This window comes from Scyliorhinus canicula, chromosome 2 (genome assembly GCF_902713615.1).
Source record: "Scyliorhinus canicula chromosome 2, sScyCan1.1, whole genome shotgun sequence".
NCBI classification, from domain to species: Eukaryota; Metazoa; Chordata; class Chondrichthyes; order Carcharhiniformes; family Scyliorhinidae; genus Scyliorhinus; species Scyliorhinus canicula.
Genome location: NC_052147.1, coordinates 258,420,591 through 258,439,619, shown reverse-complemented (window position 1 = coordinate 258,439,619; position 19,029 = coordinate 258,420,591). Strand labels below are relative to the sequence as shown.

The 19,029-nt window shown below is 41.8% G+C and overlaps 1 protein-coding gene across 4 annotated transcripts in view; it reads right to left on the bottom strand.

Annotated features, from left to right (window-relative positions):
• The window catches only part of mbd6 (methyl-CpG binding domain protein 6), a 371,598-nt gene that overhangs the window by 201,678 nt on the left and 150,891 nt on the right, over positions 1 to 19,029 (bottom strand). For all 4 annotated transcript variants that reach the window (XM_038789976.1, XM_038789979.1, XM_038789978.1 and 1 more), the window contains exon 2: positions 11,879 to 12,568. In XM_038789976.1, the coding sequence (XP_038645904.1) occupies positions 11,879 to 11,988 (110 nt within the window). In that variant the 5' untranslated portion in view covers positions 11,989 to 12,568. The remainder of the gene's footprint in view (positions 1 to 11,878; positions 12,569 to 19,029) is intronic.

The window sequence follows — 19,029 nt, the reverse complement described above, 5'->3', positions numbered from 1 at the left end:
ATTTGTTGAGGAATAAATATTGGTCAATAGACTGGGAAAAATTCCCACGTTTGTGAAAATTGAAAAAATATTACAATTGAGTATTTTACGTCCAGTGGAAGGGATGTTTAGAATATGGCAACTCTGACAGCACCGCAGTCACATACTACTGCACTGGTGTGTGAGCTTGGACTTGGTGCTCATGTTCCTGGGGTTGGACATTCTGACTCAAGAGTTGCTTCAGGCTTTGGGGGGGGGGGGGGGGGGTCCTCTCCTGCTGTGCTTTTATGGTGGCATTCTTAATTGCACAGGTATTCTTCAGAACGTTAGCTAACTAAATTGCAGCCACTATTGATCCCAAGAGAAGACACATATTCATTGTGTATGCAGCTAGTCAGACGTCAAATTGTTCCATTTTGAAAATGTCATAAAAACAATTGTAAAACATAACTAAGAATATTTCTCTCTAGATTTCCAAAACCATACTTTGCAGGTCTCCGAATTGTACCCATTAATTCTTTCCTCTACAAGCCAAGTGATGCACAGCGGGCACTGACGAGGTCTAAAATCTTAAGGCCATTCCTCTGAATAAGGATGAGGTCAACACAGTCGTGAGAAATGGTCTGCACTTGACAGATCAAAATGTAGCATAAGTTGTGGTGGAGATAAGAAATAAATAGCATGGAAATTAACTCATTATTGGGAGTAATTTATAGGCCCCAAACAGTAGCTACATTGCTGGGCAGAGTATAAATCAAAAAATAATGGAGTTTCCAAAGAAAAATTCTGCAATAATTGTGGTGATTTTGACTTCATATTGACTGGCTAAGATCGCCTCGAGGCTGACTTCATAGAATGTATCTCGGACAGTTTCTTGGAACAATACATTTTGGAAACAACCAGAGAAGAGGCTATTTTAGACCTGATAATGTGCAATGACACAGGATTAATTAATAACCTCAATGCAAAGGATTCTCTAGGTAAGGGTGATTATAGCATGATGAATTTCACATTCAGTTTGAGCGTGAAAATCCTGGGTCTAAAACTACTGTCTTAAATTTAAATCAACTGCAAGGGTATGAAGATAGAATTGGCTATAGTGGACTGGGAAAATAGAAGTGGGGTAGCCATTTAAGATCATATTTGATAACTTGGGGCGGCATGAGGCGCAGTGGTTAGCACTGGGACTGCGGGGCTGAGGACCCGGATTCGAATCCCGGCCCTGGGTCACTGTCCATGTCCATGTGGAGTTTGCACATTCTCCCCATGGCTGCGTGGGTTTCACCCCCACAACCCAAAGAGGTGCTGGTTAGGTGGATTGGCCACGCTAAATTGCCCCTTAAATTGAAAAAGAATTATCGGCTACTCCAAATTTATAAAAAACTAAATATTTATTAACTCTCAAATAATATATATTCTACTGAGAAATAAAGCTCCGACAAGAAAGACTTGCTGTCCGTGGTTAATTAAGGAAGATGAGGATCAGCAAAGTGAAAGAAAAGGTATACAATTCTCTGAAAATTAGTGGTCGGCCGTACTATTGGGACAAGTTTAGAAACCACCAAAGGAAGAGTAAAAAAAGAGGGAGCAATAAAACATGAGAATAAAACAATGACTTGGATGAAGTGACCGAGTGTACTGTAGTCAAATTTGCAGATCATACAATGATAGATATGAAAGTAAGGGGTAAAAAATTGGATATTCTGGATTCTCCCTCATTATCCGAACAGGTGCCGGAGAGTGGCAACTAGAGGATTTTCACAATAACTTCATTGCAGTGTTAATGTAAGCCTACATGTGACACTATTGAAGATTATTATTATATAATCTTTGCATGTGAGACGAGTGAATGAAATGCGTTAAATTCAGGATAGGTGGAGCGGCACAGTGATTCGCACTGCTGTCTCAGGGTGCTGAGGACCTGGGTTCCATCTCAGCCCGAGTCACTGTCCATATGCAGTTTGCACATTCTCTCAGTGTCTGCATGGGTCTCAACCCCACAACCAAAAGATGTGCAGGGTAGGTGGACTGGCCACGCTAAATTGACCTTAATTGGAAATATTTTTTAAAAACTCAGGATAGGTGTGTCATATAATAAGTAACTTTATAAACTGACAAAAAAACTTGTTGCTGGAATTATTTAATTGGTTACTCACCGAGGGTAAGAAAACACTCACCCCTTTTATATAAACATACGGATCTCGGGCAGTAAAAGAAAACTTAAACATTCTGTCCATGACACCTTACTTAAAGAGGGGGGTATATTTGCATTAGAGGCAGTGCTGAGAAGGCTGACTAGATTGATTCCTGGGATGAAAGGGTTGTCTTATGTGGAGAGGTTGGGGTAGTTGGGCCTGGCACCCATTGGGGTTCAGAAGATTGGAGTTGATTTTATTGAAACGTATAAAATGTTCAGGGGGCTTGACAGGGTAGATGCTGAAATAATGTTTCCCCTTGTGGAAGAATCTCTAACTAGTTTTAAATTGTTTTAAATTGAGATGTCTCTGATTTAAGATGGAGACGAGAAGGAACTTAATTCTCTCAGAAGGTCTTTAATCTTTAGGATTCTCTACCCTAAACAGCAATGCACATTTAGAACATAGAACAGTACAGCACAGAACAGGCCCTTCGGCCCTCGATGTTGTGCCGAGCAATGATCACCCTACTCAAACCCACGTGTCCACCCTATACCCGTAACCCAACAACCCCCCCCTTAACCTTACTTTTTAGGACACTACGGGCAATTTAGCATGGCCAATCCACCTAACTCGCACATCTTTGGACTGTGGGAGGAAACCGGAGCACCCGGAGGAAACCCACGCACACACGGGGAGGATGTGCAGACTCCGCACAGACAGTGACCCAGCCGGGAATCGAACCTGGGACCCTGGAGCTGTGAAGCATTTGTGCTAACCACCATGCTACCGTGCTGCCCATTTGTCATTGAATATATTAAAGACCAAGTTCAACATTTTATTTAGCTGCAAAGGAATCAAGAGGCATGTGGGGCAGCAACAAAGTAGAGGTACGGTGACAATCAGATCAGCCGTTATCCTATTGAATAATGGGCTGAGCTCAAGGGGCATAATGGCGTACTCTTATTCTTATTTTGTGTGTTTTGATGCTCGAACAATCTCATCCTCTTCCTCAAAATGATGATAGTTGCTTCAAAGGGAGAAGGTAAACAATCTTGCTACACTGGAATTGGTGACAAATCTGTGGTGGGGTCCAGAAAAGCAAGAGCTGGATTTTCAAATTACAGGCAAACCTAATTTTGGTGTCTCATTTTGGCACAAACATATAAAATGCCAACACATTATGAATCCTGCAGTGTAGAAGGAGGCCATTTGGCCCATCGAGCCTGCACCGACCCTCCGAAAGAGCACCCTACCTAGGCCCAATTCCCTGCCCTATCCTCTTAACCCCACCTAACCTTTGGACATGAAGGGGCAATTTAGAACTGTGGGAGGAAGCCTGACCACCTGGACAAAACCTAGAGACATGTGCAAAATGATGTATGTTTATAAAAGCGAGAATAAGCAGTTTGGAGAATATTTAAATAAAGTTTAGGCAACGGGAGAAAACAAATTGTGCACCTCAATTTTTTTACCTTTAGCATTTGGGTTCTAAAGCTAAATTTATAGAGCTGGTGCATTGGTGAGATCCTGATCAGATTAAAGTACAAACATAGGCCGATACTTACTGTTTGCCCCAATCCCCTATCATTTGGGGAGCATTAGAGGATAACAGGGGTGGCACAGTGGTTAGCACTGCTGGCTCACAGCGCCAGGGACCTGGGTTCACATTTGGCCTAGTGTGGCTGCGTGGAATTTGCACTTCCTCCTCGCGTCAGCGTAGGTTTCCTCCAGGTACTTCGGTTTCCTCCCACAGTCCAAAGATGTGCAGGTTAGCTGGGATTAGGGGGTTACTTGTATTGGGTGGGAGAATGGGCCGAGGCAGGGTGCTCTTTCAGAGGGTTGGTGCACACTCGATGGGCCGAATAGCCTCCTTCTGCACAGTTCCACCAGTGATTCAGTTTAACTTCTAACTCTCAAAATCCCGTCACTTTGAATAATCAAAACAAGTGCAAACATTTTAACTATTGCGATGGAGCAGTGAAAAGATCCCCAAGCAAAAGGCAGAACCAACCGACTTCAAATTCAGCACACTCCCAAACATCATTTTTGGGAGCTGTGCAACAAAGTCTGTACTGGGTGATATAATGGAATCTTTTTGAACAGTTTTTCAGTCAGATGCACAGACATCAAAAATGCACATCAGAATCAACTGTTGGAAGTGTGTAGTTACTGACGTCGTACATGTATTTTTCAATGGTCAGTATTGGGAAACTAGGCTTGGGAAACTTGCATTGGTCTTAAAAGCTAGTTTTCAGCCACCAAATTCATTTGGTAAAAAAACAAACTTGATCCCAAATTAGTTGGTTGGAGATCAGACTGAAAATCTTTGAATAATTTAATTATTATAACAATATAGAAATTATTGGCCTTGAGAGATCCCTGTAGCTAATAACACCCTGCCAAATAAACTCTTCCAGCATGTTGTAATGTCTCACTCATTTCACAAATTTTACTTGTGAACCAAGCCATCAATGGCAGCAAACTGTTTGACTGTGAGGAACATCAGAAGTATACTCTTGCCATTCAACATCTACACATACATTTCTTACAGGAGTTCTGCTCCTGTCCTAATCCATTAACACAGTACAGTCCAGGAAATTGAAGTTTGAACTTGCAATTGTGGTGGTGTCTGTAAGCAATATTGTAGATGGCTGGTGGTGCGACCTCCAAACAGCAGGTGGCAGTACAGATCCACCATGGGGTCTCGAGACACGGGTCATGTGACATGGCACTCAGATCCAAGTGCAGGCACATACGGTGGTGGAGGGGTGGTTATAAGACGTACATGAGGACAGTTGTGCCGAGGGGGGAGTTCCAGGAGAGCACAAAGTGATAACTTGCTCTGTAACAGATCGCTACCTTACCATGTGTGATTTAATAAAGATCCTGGTTTGGACAAGTCATTTGGTAGATTCCTTGCTGGACGTCAAACACCAAACACAACAGCAATAAATTTGGAATAAATCTGTTCCTTGTATAACCAGCACCTCCAAGATAATGAGGACTGCAACAACTTTGTATTGTTTTGTGACTTTACTATAAAAAGGTTACCTTTTTATAAATTAATAAATGAAAATGAATTTTGAACCAGGAAAAATGCAGATGAGTCACATGGTGCATTTACCCATGGAACTGCTCATATGGAAAAGTTTATGGGACTTGGTAATACGTCTTCTGGCCTCTTGTTAATCAAACTGAGTGAGCCCAGAGCCATATCAGCCCATACCACAGTGACTTTCTGACTCATCCTGACCAACCAGTGTGCGATAAATGTATCATTCATCGTTCATGTTTTAGAGGTAATGCTGGGCTTTACAGATGGTCAGAACATCAAAGAAATATCAATGCAGAATGTTCACCATGTTTGCTTAATAGAGTTAGAATAGAAGAGATGCACCCACAAAACAGCAGGTGAACCTACAATGTCTACAATTGCTATCAAAAGTGCAGTCCAAATAGATGATTGTTTTGGAAATTAGAGCTAAATTAGTTTAAAAGCATTCAGTGAACCTTGAAAGGCTATCTGATGAGTGGAGCTTAAGAAAGTCCTCTGGTTTCAATTTGTTTGCTTTTGTTCCAAGAGGGACTTGGTCGCAGTTTGGACCTAGTGCGGTTGATGGCTCACAGAGGAGCCCTGGAAGCAGGGACCAGGTAGTTATGGCTCAGAGAAGACCCAGGGAACTGAGAAGGTGGCAGGTGACTGGTTTTGTGCCAAGCAATTAGGGTTCAGAGGAGCCCGATAATCATACATAGCCTGGTGCAACTGGAGCCTGGAGTTCGGAGAAACGCAGGGGCAGTGCCACTTTCGTGTATCTAGTGGTCTGCAAAACAGTTAGAATTGTGCTGGGAATTAGAGGCAGGAACACAACTTGGTAAATCTGTGCAATGCAGTCTCAAGAGGAGAGTTTGAACCATCAGGAGGGGAGCAGTCATTGAAGCAGTTTACGTCGGAACAGCTTTTGAGGGAATTAAGAAGCTTGGTCTTCTAAAGTTTAAAAAAAAATTAAATTTAGAGTACCCAATTATTTTCTTTTCCAATTAAGGGGCAATTTAGAATGGCCAATCTACCTATCCTGCACATCTTTGGGTTGTGGGGGTGAAACCCACGCAGACACGGGGAGAATGTGCAAACGCCATAATGACAGTGACCCAGGGCCGGGATTCGAACCCGGGTCCTCAGCGCCATAGGCAGCAATGCTAACCACTGTGCCGCCGTGCTGCCTGGTCTTCTAAAGTGAAGAGTTGAAATCCCTCGTGAGGGAGACAAAGTTTTAACAAGATTGTTTGACTCATGGGTCACTAACATTTGAGTTGGTTGCTTAGAAATTAGTGTCTTGGTCGCATATGCCATTTAATGTGCAGTGTGTTTGACCACAGTTTGCCTATTAATTCACCTTTATTTCATGTTAATTCTGAATGTTAGAGTAGAAGATAGGTATTGTAGCTGGTTTCATTTTCTGACTTTGTAAAGTTTATTTCATTTGTTTAAAACAGTAAAACTTGGGGCTTTCTTCTCACAGTGGACAATGGAGATTTCAAACTTTATCTACTTTAATCAAAATGTTACTGGGCCTGAACTGGATTTTAACACTTGCTATTCTTACCAACTCAAATTCTTACTCACCCAGAGCTCCCCAGCTATGTTAAGGTTAAGCATACCACAATCAAGTGCATCCTCACCAAAGATTAGATTAGGTCAGGGGTGGGCAAACTTTTCCGTGCAAGGGCCACATACAGAAATTCACAATTTTAAAGGGCCGCATAGTATATTAATTAATAGTCCCGGTTGTAACCAATTAGCGTGCGGCATATACCTCAGCGCTTCCCCCGGCGGCATCCTGCTTTTAGCCCTCTTTTTCTCTACTTTTCAAAAATGGCGCTTCACCCGGTTATGATTCTGGGCGCCTCATATAGAACATAGAACAGTACAGCACAGAACAGGCCCTTCGGCCCTCGATGTTGTGCCGAGCAATGATCACCCTACTCAAGTCAACGTATCCACCCTATACCAGTAACCCAACAGCCCCCCCCCAATTAACCTTATTGAGGGGCAATTTAGCATGACCAATCCACCCAACCTGTACATCTTTGGGTTGTGGGGTGAGACATATGCAGACATGAGGAGAATGTGCAAACTCCACATGGACAGTGACCCGGAACCGGGATCGAACCCGGGTCCTCGGTGCCATGAGGCAGCAGTGCAACCACAGCGCCACCGGCCGCCTGATAGCTTCAAATTCCTAAGTGTAAACATCACCAACAATCTGTATTGGTCTACCCACATCGACGCTACGAAAGCACAACAGCGCCTATATTAACTCAGGAAATTAAGAAAATACTGCATCTCCACAATGACTCTCAACAGTTTTTACAGATGTACCATAGAAAGCACCCTATCTGGCTGCATCACAGCCTGGTACGGCAACTGCTCAAGCCAAGACCGCAAGAAACTTCAGAGAGTCGTGAACACCGCCCAGTCCATCACACGAGCCCACCTCCCATCCATTGACTCTGTCTACATCTCTGAGTGCCTTGGGAAAGCGGGCAGCATAATCAAAGACCTCCTCTCACTCGGGTTAGTCTCTCTTCCGACCTCTTCCATCAGGCAGAAGATACAAAAATTTGAGAACATGCACCAAGATTCCAAAACAACTTCTTCTCCGCTGTTACCAGACTCCTGAATGACCCTCTATGGTCTTAAGGACTGAACTGATCTTTCTATGCATCTTCTCTACAGTTATAGGACTATATACCATATACTTCACCCAATGTCTATGTTTATGTATTTTCATTATGCATCCTTATGTATTTATCCTATGTTCTATGATTTCATGTATGGAGCTATCTGCCTGGGCTATACGCAGAATAACTTTCACTGTAACGGTACACGTGACAATAAATCAAAATCTAATCTTTGCATTCTGACAAGTGAAAGGGAGATTTAATCGAAGTGCTTAAAATGTCATGAGGGGCTGCAACCTGAACCTTGAGAAAATGGGACATCAAAAGGCAATAAAATTGTGAAATGTGCTTCTGTAGGATGAACAATAATAATAATCTTTATTGTCACAAGTAGGCTTACATTAACACTGCAATGAAGTTACTGTGAAAATCACCTAGTCGCCACATTCCAGCGCCTGTTCGCGTACACAGTGAGAATTCAAAATGTCCAAATTACCTGATGCACGTCTTTCAGGACTTGTGGAAGGAAACCGGAGCACACGGAGGAAACCCGCGCAGACATGGGGAGAACAGACAGTGACCCAAGTCAGGAATTGAACCGGGACTCTTGTCTAATTGCTGACCACTCAAAGGTATGCCAGGACAGTAAATTGTGAAGAGGACACAAGGAGGCTTACTAAGGGACATAACAAGTTATGAGAGTTCTTTTAAAACTCTGGCAAATGGAGTATAATGTAGGAAAATGTGAAATTGTCCATTTTGGCAGGTGAAAGAAAAAAGCTCATTATCTAAATGTTAGAGATTGCAGAGTTCTGACAAGCAGAGGGATCTGGGTGTCTTAGTGCATAAATTACAAAAGGCTAGCCTAAAGGTACAACATGTAATTAGGAAAGCTAATAGAATTTATTGAGAGGGGAATTTATTACAAAAGTAAGATTATGCTTCCGTAGTACAAGCCATTGGTGAGACCACATCTGAAGTATTTTTCATTGTGTTGGTCTCCTCATCTTAAGGAAACAGTTCAGAGAAGGTTTACTAAACTAATACCAGGAATGGGTTGGTAGTCTTATGAGGAAAGGTTGGAGACGTTAGGTTTGCAGCTACGAGAGTTTACAAGAGTACGGGGTGATTTGATCGAAACCTTTAAGGCCCTGGGGGGTATCGACAGGGTGAATGTGGAGAAGATGTTTCCTCTTGTCAGAGAATCTAAACTAGGGGTCACTGTTTAAAAATAAGGGGTCAGGCAGTACGGTGGCACAGTGGTTAGCACTGCTGCCTCACTGCACCGAAGTGCCTGGTTCGATCCCAGCTCTGGATTACTGTCCATGTGGAGTTTGCACATTCTCCCCTTGTTTGTGTGGGTTTCACCTCCACAACCTAAAAATGTGCAGGGTAGATGGATTGGCAACGCTAAATTGCCCCTTAATTGGAAAAAATAAATTGAGTACTCTAAATTTAAAAAAATAAATAAGAGGTCGCTCCTTTAAGATGAAGATGAGAAATGTTTTCTCTGAGAGGGTTGTCTCAAAAGGCACTGGAAGCAGAATCTTTGAATAATTTTAAGGCAAGCTAGACAGATTCTCGATTAACAGGGGGTTGATAGGTTTTGGGGGAGGCAGGCATGTGGGGTTGAGATTACAATCAGAACAGCCATCATCGTATTGAATGGTGGAGTAGGCTTGACGGGTTGAGTGGCCTAATCCTAATTTGTAGATTTGTAGAAAAGGTCAGTTGGAGAGAAAATAAGGACAATGGACAAGTTATCAGGAAGTTGGAGGAGGAAAGATTGTTAGTGAACATCAAGAAAAGGCACCAAGGTTGGATTGGCCACATCTTAAGGCATGGGAACCTGCCGAAGGAGGTGTGTGAAGGAAGATAAGAGGGTTGTTGACCATGAGGAGGAAACAGAATGATGTTAAACAACTTAAATTGAAAATGGGAGGCTCCTTTGAACAACTGAAGAGGAAAGCGCTAACTGCGAGGTCTGGAGAAAGTAGCAGAAGACCTGCCCTCAGAAAGATCACTGCTACACGTTTAAAATGATGAAGTGACTACACTGTGTCTATGTGAACAACTATTTAAACAAGCTAGGTTAGGGAGCAAAAGTCATCAGGTACATAAGCTTGTAAGAACTAGTACAGATGTCAGCAAATATGTTTTTTCCGACATAAGGGGTTACTGAAACTAGGAACAAATCACTAACTAGGAACACCCACATGCACGAGTCTAAAAGGGGCTGTTTAGCTCACAGGGCTAATCGCTGGCTTTGAAAGCAGACCAAGGCAAGCCAGCAGCACGGTTCGATTCCCGTAACAGCCTCCCCGAACAGGCGCCGGAATGTGGCGACTAGGGGCTTTTCACAGTAACTTCATTTGAAGCCTACTCGTGACAATAAGCAATTTTCATTTTCACTTGTGTGTGAAGTGCAGATGCAGTGCAAAAATTCAAAAATCAGCTTGATGAGTTCATTTCTAGAGCCAATGTTATTGCAAATAAAAGTTATCGGGGGATAGTGCATGCCTATCTCTGGATCACTGTATTCGCCTAGAACTTTTTAAGTTCAAGTTTCAAATTAGTACATGATCACCTGAGGACCTCTCCCTCCCCTCCCCCATGTGCTGTCTTGTCCTTGCAAAATACCATGGGTCATTTTCTACGCTAAAGACGTTAGATAAATCCAACTTCCTATTATAGTATAACATTTTGTTGAATTGGGAGAACTCAGTGCTTGCAATCAGTTGCCCCCAGTCATGTGAAAGTTTCTTAAAATCTATAAGGGGTCCCATCCTACCAACACAGTAATTTAGAAAGGATGGGGAACTATAAGGCATAGGAGCAGACGTAGGCCATTTGGCCCACCATGTCTGCACTGCCAGTCAATGAGATCATGACTGATCTGATATAATCCTCAACTTCACTTTCCTGCCTTATCCTCATAACACTTGATTCCCTTATTGGTTAAAAATCTGTCTATCTCAGCCTTGAAGATAGCAGGGTTGAGGTTAAACAGGTGGCAGGATTATCATGCAGATGTTTATGCAGGTGGATTGGTAATGCTAAATTGCCCCTTAATTGGACAAAATGAATTGGGTACTCTAAATTTTTTTTTAAATGATTACTTTCCTTCAAATTTAAATAGGAACTGTATGTTTACAACGAGCAGTAAAAATCAGAGAGCAGTCCTCAAAAGTTCCTGGCTACTACCCGAGTGATGCAGAGGTGTCTTTAGATACCATTCTTAAGCAATCTTTGAAAATTACACACATCACATACAGTTGTTAGTTAAATATTCAACAAAACAGAAATTTACTTACCCTTGCTTCTTCACATATTCCTCTTTTGAAATATTCTCTATGCAAGTGCTGTAGCACAGTTTCCAGAAGTAGCACACATTCATGTACATCAGTTGCAATCTACCCTTCATAAGAATCTGTACCTGATCTTGGGTACATTATAACGTAAAATCATAGCAAATCCCAATCCAAATATCAACTGGCACCCACATGCACGATTCTAAAAGAGTAGTTAAGAGTAACCAGGAGGACACACGCCTTCACGTTTTCTCCTTCCTATTCAAGAATAAGCCCACTGTGTTCGACATCATCCCAATACTCCCTCGCTAAGACTGGATACGTATAAATTACAGATTAAACCTGTATTTTCCTGAATTGTGTAACTATTAAATCCCATGATTCACTGACCACCAAGCATTCAAAAAGTGCTTTGAGAAAAAAATGGCAGATATATTTTTGAAAAGGTTGACTACTCGAAAAAGCCAGTCCTACTCAAACGGAACAAACTGCTTTACCCCAAACTGGACTGAGCAGACAGATCACAAAGACCAAGTAAAAAGCAGCAAGGTAAGTAATAACATAACTGAGTTGGGGTCGAGTTCCAACTGAGCAAGGTACTGAAAACAAAATCACGAGTAAGAACATTGTTTACATTAAAATATTCTATAGTTATCTGATCACAGTTTAAATGTACCATCACCACTACACTTTACTCTATCTCACTTCATGGATCCCTCGCTCCATTTTCCAAGTTGACCATTTAAAAGAAAAATACAGAACACATACCTCATGTACAGTACTCCATTCTGGTCAACTTGCCGCTGCCATCCTATAGGAACTTGGATTGCTGGTCCACCACCATCTTTTTCACCATCATTCTCACTTGCTCCATTCATTTTAACGTTTCTGCTTGTGACACTTAAAGATATCAGAAGTCAGATGATATCTTCGGATTTCATGTCATCATGGCCTCTGAAACGTGACCAGATGGTACAGTGCTTGTCCACTGTACAAAATATTCAGGCAGAGTTCCAGCTCAATGAGGAATCATCTCTTCAAACGCTACCATTTTATACAAAGTCACTGCCTCATAATAAGCCACATTCATTTAGTGTTGTGGGATGACTCAGAGTGTTTGGAGCTGTAGAATAGTGCTACATGGAGAGAACCAGCTGCCTTCTAATCAGGATGCACATGATTCACAAAAACCTTTATTCAGTTCGAGGTTTTAAGGAGGATAATGTATGTTTTGACATACAGCAGTTTTTTCAGCCTTACTGATTCCTGCAGACTAGTTTTGACTTTTCAGGTCAGGGCAATCTTCCCATAATTGAACCCATAGCAGACCACATCCTTGGACGTATATTTTCCATGCACATCCAAAATACAGATGGTCTCACGCTCAACAAAACAGCCTCTTGATTTTGCTTCTCACCACTTCCATAGTTTTGAATGATTCAGCCTTCGTAGAAAATCCTGTAAATATACAAGAGTTTAGTTCATATTAATATTCCATGAAAAATTAACAATTAGCTTATCAAGAAAATGGCAGTAGAGATGTTCTATAAAATACTTGCATTTACTGTATTATAAACTGATGTCAAGCCATGAATTCTAATGAAACACTGTCGACCCAATGCATTATTTAAGACACAAACTTAACCGTTTAGAAAAAATCTGAATTAAGATAAAACCAGCTTTTCTTCTTGCTTTAAATAGACTTCAAAAGGAGGGAGATATTTTCATTAAAAATATACTGGTGTCAACAATAACTAACTTAAATCAGTATTTAAATTTCTCCATCTTTAAGCCCCATTATTCCATATAAAACAGCATCAGAAGCTAGCACAGACACTGCATGGCATTAAATGTTCTGATTATTCTTATTTAAAGAATTTCTTCATTCTCACTTGAGTTTTGTTTGTGATTTAGTCATGTTAATATTCCTATAATGCTTTATTCATTCAGCTCATTTCACTGATGGATCAAAACACTCTTTCAATGCAATACAATAAATGCAATATCTTCAAAGATCTAAGTTAAGACTGTGACACAGAATTATTTTAAGGCAATTCAGTTTAAAAAACTAAATGTAAATAGTTGCAGTTGTGAAAATACATACTTATTCAGCTAATTAACCAAAATAAAACCCCCACAGCATATTAAGGGTCTTCGCCTTCAAATATAATGGTAACACAGAAAGCTCTGGGTTCCATCTCTTGCTCTGGGCATGAGGTTGATACTTAAATGTAAGGCAGAGAGATATGTCGAAATGTTAAATCTTTTAGAAATGTTAAATCTCATGTTTACCCATTCAGGCTGATACAAACGGCTGCTTCGCACTGTTCACATTGACATGTATTGACCAACTCTCCTCCCTCAACCAAAACTGACTGCCATGTTGGCTTCCATAAATAACAGAAGACTGCACATCAAAGGAAACATTTACGTATGAAAGAAAGCAAATACAAACACAGGTGAGACAGAGAAGTTGCATGCTAAGAAATAATAGAGATTTGTGGGCTGCACGTGACACAGTGGTTAGCACTGCAGCCTAGGGCACCGAGGACCCACGTTCGAAACCCGTCCATGGGTCACTGTCCGTGTGGAGTTTGCACATTCTCCCCGTGTCTGTGTGGGTTGCACCCCCACAACCCATAAATGTGTAGGTTAGGTGGACTGGCCACACTAAATTGCCCCTTAATTGGAAAACAAAATAATTGGGTATTCTAAATTTATTTAAAAAAAAGAAACAATAGAGATTGTCAATGAATAATTAGAAGGAAGCCATGTTAACAAGGCACACCTGTCAGCTAGGTTTTAAAATTAGAACCACTAAATGTGCATCCCTTTGTCATTGAAATCCCAAGAGAGAGAAAAGGAACTTTCGCAAAGTTTGGTTTAATTAATACAGTTATCAGCAAAGCAAACAAAAAAAAATTGAAATAAATAAGTTCCATCGAACATTTCTTCCAAAGCAATTTCTTTTGGATAGCATACCAAAAGATGCCAACTGCAAAGTCCTACAATTCGAAAATAAATATTGTACTTGTGATACGCCACAATAAATATGAAGCGGCAGGACATGTTTCTTCTAAAATAGTATTTGAGCTCAATTATACTATCTGGAATCTAAATATATTGCAAAACAAATTATTTCAAAACGTGCTGAAAATGTGATTGTCTTAACTTTTTTTCATTTTTATGGGATGTAAGAGACCAGCTACCAAGACCAACATGTTGGCCAGCCCTAACGGCCCGAGAGAAGGTGGAGGGGAGCCTTCTTTTTTAGCCACTGCAGCCCATCTGGTGTAGATATACTCACAGTGCTGTTAGTTTGTGTTCCAGGATTTTGACCCTGTAACAGTGGAGGAACGACATTATAGTTCCAAGTAAGGATGGTGAGACGTTTCGAAAGGAATTTTGGTGATGTTCCCATGCATCTGCTGCCCTGGTCCTTCTAGTTGGTAGAGGTCATGGTGTTGGAAGGTGCTGTCGAAGGAGCGAATTGCTGCAATGCATCTTGTGGATGGCATTCACTGCTATACTGTGCATTGGCGGTGGAGGAAGCGAACGTTGAAGATGGTAGATGGGACGCCAATCAAGTAGGCTGCTTTGTTTTGGATAGTACTGAGTTTCTTAAGGGGCAGTCATTGATGAAAGAGCTGAAGATGGTTGGGCCGAGGACCCTACCTTGAGAAGCTCCTGCAGCAATGTTCTGAGGTTGAAATGGTTATCCTCCCAACAACCATCTTCCTCTGTGCTATGCGTAATCCCAACTAGAGGAGAGTTTTCCCTCAATTCCCATCAACTTCAATTTTTGCTAGGACTGTGTCAAATACTGCCTTGGTGTAAAGGGCAGTCATTCTCCCCTCATGAGTTCAGCTCTTTTTTTTCTATGTTTGGACCAAGGCTGTAATAAGGTCAGGAGTAGAGTAGCCCTGTTGGAACTCAAACTGAACATTGTGGACAGGTTATTGCTGAGCTTTGCAGCACTGCTGACAAAACCTTCCATCACTTTGCTGACGATCGAGAGTATACTGCTGGGGTGGTAATTAGCTGGGTTGGATTATCTTGCTTTTTGTGGATAAAACATACTTAGGCAATTTTCCACATTGTTCAGTAAATGCCAGTATTCTGGCTCTACTGGATCAATTTGGCTGGAGGCACAAGTGTTATGGCCAGGCTGTTGTTAGGGCCCACAGCCTGAGCTGTATCCAGTGCCTTCAGTCATTTCTTGATGTCATTTGAATTAGCTGAAGACTGCTGTCTGTGGTGCCTAGGCAGGGCCGGCTCAAGGTACCGGCAACTCGGGCAGTCGCCCGGGGCGCCATGTGCTAGGGGGCGCCATCAGTTCTGAGGTTGTAAGATTCTAAGGACGATCTGCGCATTTGCAACATGTTGCCTCCGCTTGATGGCAGCTACGCATGCTCAGTAGCTGCCCACGAGCAGCCCGGAGTCACGTGGGGTGCTCCTTCAGCCCCGGCCCCGCCCCCTGTGCGGCCGCCATGTTGATTGGCCTCGGCCGCCTGCAGGTCTGGTTCAGCCGCTGGCGGCTGCTCAGTGTCTGTGTGAGGCAGTGGCTGCACGGAGGGTCCTCGGCAGGAGGAGGGCCGCCGAGGGGAGCAGGAAAAGGCTATCCGTAGCAGGGAAAGGTGATGGAGCGCAGTGCTGGAGGCCTTTAAAATTGGCACTTGTAAGGGCGCCGAAGTTCAGCTTGCCCGGGGCGCCAGCAACCCTAGGGCCGCTGCTGTGCCTAGGACCTTATCAGGAGGCAGAGATGGATCCTCCATTCGCACCACTGCTGAAACTGGTTTCAATTGCTTCAGCTTTGTCTTTTGCTGGCTTATCTTATCATTGAGGATGGAGATCTTTGTGGAGGACCTTCTTCCAGTTAGTTGTTTAAGTATCCACTGCCATTCATGACTGGATTTAGCAAAACTGCAGAGTTTTAATCTGATCCATTGGTTGTGCGATAGCATGGCATTTAGTCTGTGCTGTAACTTCACCACATTGCAAGCTTGTTTTTAACGTATGGCTGGTGCTGCTGTTGGCGTGCTCTCCTCGTCTCCTCTTAACTAGAATCTCTTGGATTGATGGTAATGGTACAAAGGGGGATAAGCTGGGGAGCTAGTGGCATTTTGGTATTGTCGCTGGACTAGAAATCCAGAGACCTAGGGTCATGCTCTGGGGGGCCCGGTTCAAATCCCATCATGGCAGGTGGTGAAATTTGAATAAAATTTTTAAAAATCTGCAATAAAAAAAATCTAATGATGAGCATGAAACCATTGTTGATTGGCATAAAAACCCATCTGGTTCACTAATGTCCTTTAGGGAAAGGAAATCTGCCGTCCTTAACTGGTGTGGCCTACATTTCACTCCAGATCCACAGCAATGTGGTTGACTCTTAATTGCCCTCAATATGAGGACAGCACAGTGGCGCATTGGTTAGCACTGCTGCCTCACAATGACAAAGTCCCAGGTTCGATCCCGGCTCAGGTCACGGTCAGTGTGGAGTTTGCACATTCTCCCGTGTTTGCTTGAATTTCGCCTCCACAACCCGAAGATGTGCAGGGTAGGTGGATTGGCCACGCTAAATTGTCCGTTAATTGGAAAAAATAAATTGAGTACTCTAAATCTATTTTTAAAAATTGCCCCCAATATGGGCAATAAATGCTGGCCCAGCCAGTGACACACCCATTCCACGAACATACAAAAAAAATGTGGCTACAAATGTGATTTTCTTTTATTCATTCAACGGATGTGGGCTTTGTTGGCTAGGATAGCATTCATTGTCCATCCTTAATTGCTCGAGGAGGTGATGAGCTGGCCTCTTGAACTGTTGCAGTCCATGTTGCAATTATTGATCACTGATTTTACAACATCTGATAAAAATGTAAACCCGAGTTCAAAAATTGATTATCTGTCTTTATTGGAAACTTTAAATATACATGCTGCATCTCTGTCTAACATATAAACATTTTATCATGTAGACATCTCACTTCTATTTTGCGATTTTTTATTATTTTGCGAACTAGTTAATGGTATTTTCCATGGTGCCTTGCTGAAGTTTTAATCTGGTGTTATATAATAATGATAATAATCTTTTATTGTCACAAGTATGAAGATACTGTGAAAAGCCCCTAGTTGCCACATTCCGGTGTCTGTTCGGGTAAGCTGGTACGGGAATTGAACCAGTGCTGCTGGCCTTGTTCTGCATCAGAAACCAGCTGTCTAGCCCACTGAGCTAAACCAGCCCCATATGGTGAATGAACATTACCAGATCTGGTTGTTAACCAAGTAGTTACCACATTAACTATTCACAAACATTTAGTTCACTTACATTTTCTGAGCAAGAGTCTTCAGTGACGTCACTGGCATTAGTTTGCAAAATAAATCAACAGAAAGCAGTGCAACATTTACGTTAAAATTATTTTTAAGACAAGAGTATTTCTGATGGGAAGACTCAGTTTGATTTTGTTAGGTGTACTTCGTATAACACAAATATTCAATTTAAGAACATATCTTTCCCCATGTATTGCACTCAATCCTCATATCATCAAATGCCAAAAAGATGGACAAGCTTAATAGCAGCTACTAACTTGAAACAATACCGGTCCAAATCATTGCTTCAATTTGATAAAATAAACATATACAATCACAGGTTTCTTTTTGTTATTTCTGGCAAAGGTTAGAATTTTTGAGAAGGCGATAGGAAGCAGACAAAACAAATCAACTCAGCTTATTCAGTTGTGAGATTCAACTTGCGGATCCTGTGAGCTATTCTCTTCTCCCCATTAGTTTGTTTATCGTTATTTCATTCTGAAGAATACAGAATTTCTTTTCATCTGAAGAACAGACTACGCATTTCCACTTTGACAGCGTGGAAGTTCTTTTTTTAAAAAAAAAGTGTTAAGTTACATGAACATAAATTGTACGATACCAATACTATGCTTCACTTGTTAGATTTCTGTAAATATCTGGGGGAGGTTTTACAGATGTTATAGAAAATGAATACATTGCATTGCTGCTGTGCTCTTCACTGCAGCAAGAAAATAGTAAAAAAAATGGACAAACCAGTGGTTGTTAAGCAAAAATGAAAATGAGTAGAGTTGGGTAAAGGAGTTGGAAGAAAGGTCAAAGACATTTCAAGAGAGAAGAGTTCAGAGTTATGTCTGCAATTACAGGAAAAGAGCTAGGAATGTCAGGGAGATCTCGGCTGTGCATTTCACAAAGTAGGAGAATAATATTAACATAGAACATACAGTGCAGAAGGAGCCATTCGGCCAATCGAGTCTGCACTGTCCCACTTAAGCCCTCACTTCCACCCTATCCCCGTAACCTAATAACCTCTTATTTTTGGGCACTAAGGGCAATTTAGCATGGCCAATCCACCTAACCTGCACGTCTTTGGACTGTGGGAGGAAACCGGAGCACCTGGAGGAAATCCACGCAGACACGGGGAGAACGTGCAGACTCCGCACACTGTCCCAGAGGGGAATCGAACCTGGGACCCTGGTGCTGTGAACTAGCTACTTGTGCTACCGTGCTACCCAATATGAAGTACTTTAGCTTAAGATAATAAAATAGGCACATGCATATCCAATACCAAGCTACATCCCGAACAAAAAAATATTTTATTTAGTCCCTGCAAAAACAAGCTAATCGATTAACTATTCAATTTCTAATCAGAGCCCTTAAGGATGTGAAATTACCATAGTCTAATATTTAACTTGAGGGTACAGAGGGTTTGAAGTCAGATTGAAATTAAGAATCAGAGTAAGGAATAAAATTAAAAATAAATCTCAGTTATAACAGCGCTAAGAAAATGCAGAAAGGTGACAGACCTGCACAAGCAAAGCAATTTTTTTTTTTTTTTAACAGATGCACCAGAGAAAGCATCCTATCCGCCTTCATCACAGCCTGGTACGGCAACT